We start from the raw sequence: 2,936 nt of genomic DNA, 5'->3' as shown, positions 1-2,936 counted from the left end.
AACTTACAATTTGTCAAACATGTATAGGTACCCATCACAACTATTATAGAATCTTGTATAGAATGACTCGTACTACACCCGATTCATTTTAAAGTAGGTTTTATTCTGTGCACATCACCTCTGTTGATTATACAGGAATAATGGTGTGTACTGTACTTGCCTGTTGTACTGTACTTCTCTGTATTGGCAGAGGATAAGCTTTTCCTGAGCTTGCCTTCACATTTGTGGTTACTTGGAACTTTGTTCAGAGAGGTCGGTCCTGTATTTACCTCATGCTGGCAAACGAGTGACAAAGCAATGGACTGCTTTGTCACCTGTAGGAGCGAGTGCAGTCCTGTATGTAAAGTATACCCAAGTGGTATACTTGGGAGGCCTGGATGAAGACTGGACCGCGGGGATGCTAAGCTCCGAAACCATCTCAAGGCAAGTGTCGTTTCTGGGACTACTACTAACAAACCCAGCCTAAGGCCAGGCTCAACTTATAATAACGTGGTCAAACAGGCTGTTAGCTGAGGTGGCCATTCAGTAACTCATTACTGTAATTCTAGTATAGTTAAATCTTGATGCATTTTTTTTTTAACAGTACCCAGTCTTGTTTGGTGGCGTAGAAAAGGTGGATCCAAAGAAGCTAGAACCCCTGCACGAGGCACTGGCATGGCTGAACGACTTCCTAGCCGGCCATGAGTGGGCCATCGGCAACAACATTACGGTCGCTGACAACGTCCTTGTGGCTACAGTCTCAACACTTGAAGCTTCAGGAATAGATATTGCCAAACACTCGAATGTGGCTGCCTGGCTGGAGAAGTGCAAGTCCACTCTGCCAGGCTACAGCGAAGTGAATGAGCCTGGTGCTGTAGAGTTTGGCAAGTTTGCCAAAGATAAGCTGAGCACAAACTAATTTGAAAGTATAAAAATCCCTTATAACATTTTGGCACTGACAATTCTAAAAATAAAAATGGTTAACTTTTATAAATATGTAACCTAAAATCTAGATACTGTACTAGTACTTTATTTTAGTATGTTTTGAAAGTCTTGCACCAATTTTCAGGATGGCCATGTTTCCTAATGTCCATAAGGGCAATTAGTCCCTTGATGAATCCTTGGTGAATCCAATACCTTTATCACCTGCCTTGTGTCTTTCTGTTCTTGTCTTGTCATCTTGAATGCTATTTAGTGCCTTTAGATTATCCTGTGACTGGTGGTGCTAGTCTTCCCAGCTTGGTGCCTTTTGATAATTTGTTTTTCACAGGGTAAAAGGCTATATTGTGAAATTATTAATGATCATTAACTGATAAGCTATCTATGAATATCTAAAAGATCTGTATTTGTTATTCAGCATAAAGCATATGTCTATAAAGTATTTAAATTGTAAAACATACCTATAAAGTATAAAAAAATCTCTGGATAAGCCTACATGCACTATGCAATGAAAACATCCTAAACTAACCAATTTTCACTTTTTTATATACACTAAGTATTGAAAGTTTGTCATAAAACACCAACATCTCCACCCAAATATCTGAACCTACCCTCCACATTGGATTATTTTTTCACACCATCTAAATTAATACACGAGGCTTACTAATGAAAAGCATTGTCACGGCAACACTGTACAATTTAACGACGCGTACAATTTAACATGAAGGCATGGTGATGAGGAAGAGGCAATCAGTTCAATCGCAGAACTACTGATGAGTTAACCAAAACTTTTGAGTTGCATAGTGTAAACAGTGCAGATGACGAAATTAAAGATGGCTGCCGGGTGGGGAGCTAGATTTTGGATTCGATAAAAAAAAGAATCCATAAACTTAGGTATACACAGCAATGTGCTGCTATCCTATTCTATATGACATAGCTAGGTTTTTTTTCTACACTGTGTAATCTAAGTTCATCTATTCCCATCTCGCATGATGGTTAGTCATACATGGAATCGGGAGAGAAAATAGCAGCCTCAATAAAAAAAAAAAAAATCGGCTCTTGACTAAAAATGAGGTGAGAATATGAAATGTACGGCTGATCTATTAACCCCCACTAGCAAAATCTGGGTACAGCATAAGAATGAGGAAAGCATCAATATAAGCAGTCTACACAAAAAAAATTACCCGCTCGGCTCGTTGTTGCCGTGAGGGGGGCTTAGTGGGCGGCTGCCGGAGTGTGATGCTCCTTGGGACAGTCTTGTCCTTTTCTACCCTTGTGCTCCTGCTGCCGTCCTCTCCAATTATGCTGAGCACCTTTTCCTTTTCCTTCTGTTTCGTTTTAATCCCCCCTCTTCTCATATCTGCTTGCCGTTTCCTGCCGACCTTTTGCTTGTTCTGGTTCTTACCTTGGACTTCTTCTATTTTGACGCCCGGGTGCTTGAGGAGCCATACTCTTGCACCCGTAGAACTGTAGTACCCGACGTAGAGAGCGAGGGGAACCTTTTATTGTCAATCCCCCTTTCGTCACCGAACCCGATCTCGACGGACTGTCGGTTCTTAAGGTGGCGTTTGTGGGGCGTATACTCACGACGCACCCCTAGGAGGCCCCGGCATGATCGGCGATAGCTTCTTGTTGGGTGTCCTGCCTCTAATTGTAGCTCCATGGTGGGTTTGGGGGCACATTCGTGAATGAATATTCCTTTTCGTAGTGATGATAACCCCTGTTTCGACTGTTTCTGTTTTACCTTCTCAGGCTCGTGGGGTGGGCGACCAAGCCCCCGAGTCGGTCCGTGTTGGATGACCAGGCTCTGTAGCCTCCACTGCATTGGGCCCCGACCTTGCTCCTCGTTTGGCCTCTCTGACCAACCCGTTCTCGCAAATTCGTAAAGTCAATATTGACTTATTAACTACGTGCATAGGTGATATACTTAACATAATAGATACCCTTAAAAAGATTCATAGAAAACACCGACCTTACCTAACCTTGTTAGTATCTTAAGATAATCATCTTATTGCTTC

At 42.2% G+C, this 2,936-nt stretch overlaps 1 protein-coding gene across 1 annotated transcript in view; it reads left to right on the top strand.

The window, feature by feature from the left end:
* Positions 1 to 1,357, top strand: part of LOC123755367 (glutathione S-transferase 1-1) — a 52,062-nt gene extending 50,705 nt beyond the window's left edge. Inside the window, exon 4 of the mRNA XM_045737924.2 lies at positions 584 to 1,357. Within this exon, the coding sequence (XP_045593880.1) occupies positions 584 to 898 (315 nt within the window). The 3' untranslated portion in view covers positions 899 to 1,357. The remainder of the gene's footprint in view (positions 1 to 583) is intronic.
* Positions 1,358 to 2,936: the final 1,579 nt, after the last annotated feature.

The sequence above is a fragment of the Procambarus clarkii genome, chromosome 20, assembly GCF_040958095.1.
Source record: "Procambarus clarkii isolate CNS0578487 chromosome 20, FALCON_Pclarkii_2.0, whole genome shotgun sequence".
In the NCBI taxonomy this organism is placed as follows: domain Eukaryota; kingdom Metazoa; phylum Arthropoda; class Malacostraca; order Decapoda; family Cambaridae; genus Procambarus; species Procambarus clarkii.
Note: the sequence above shows the minus strand (reverse complement) of the source record. Positions and strands in the feature narration are given on the sequence as shown.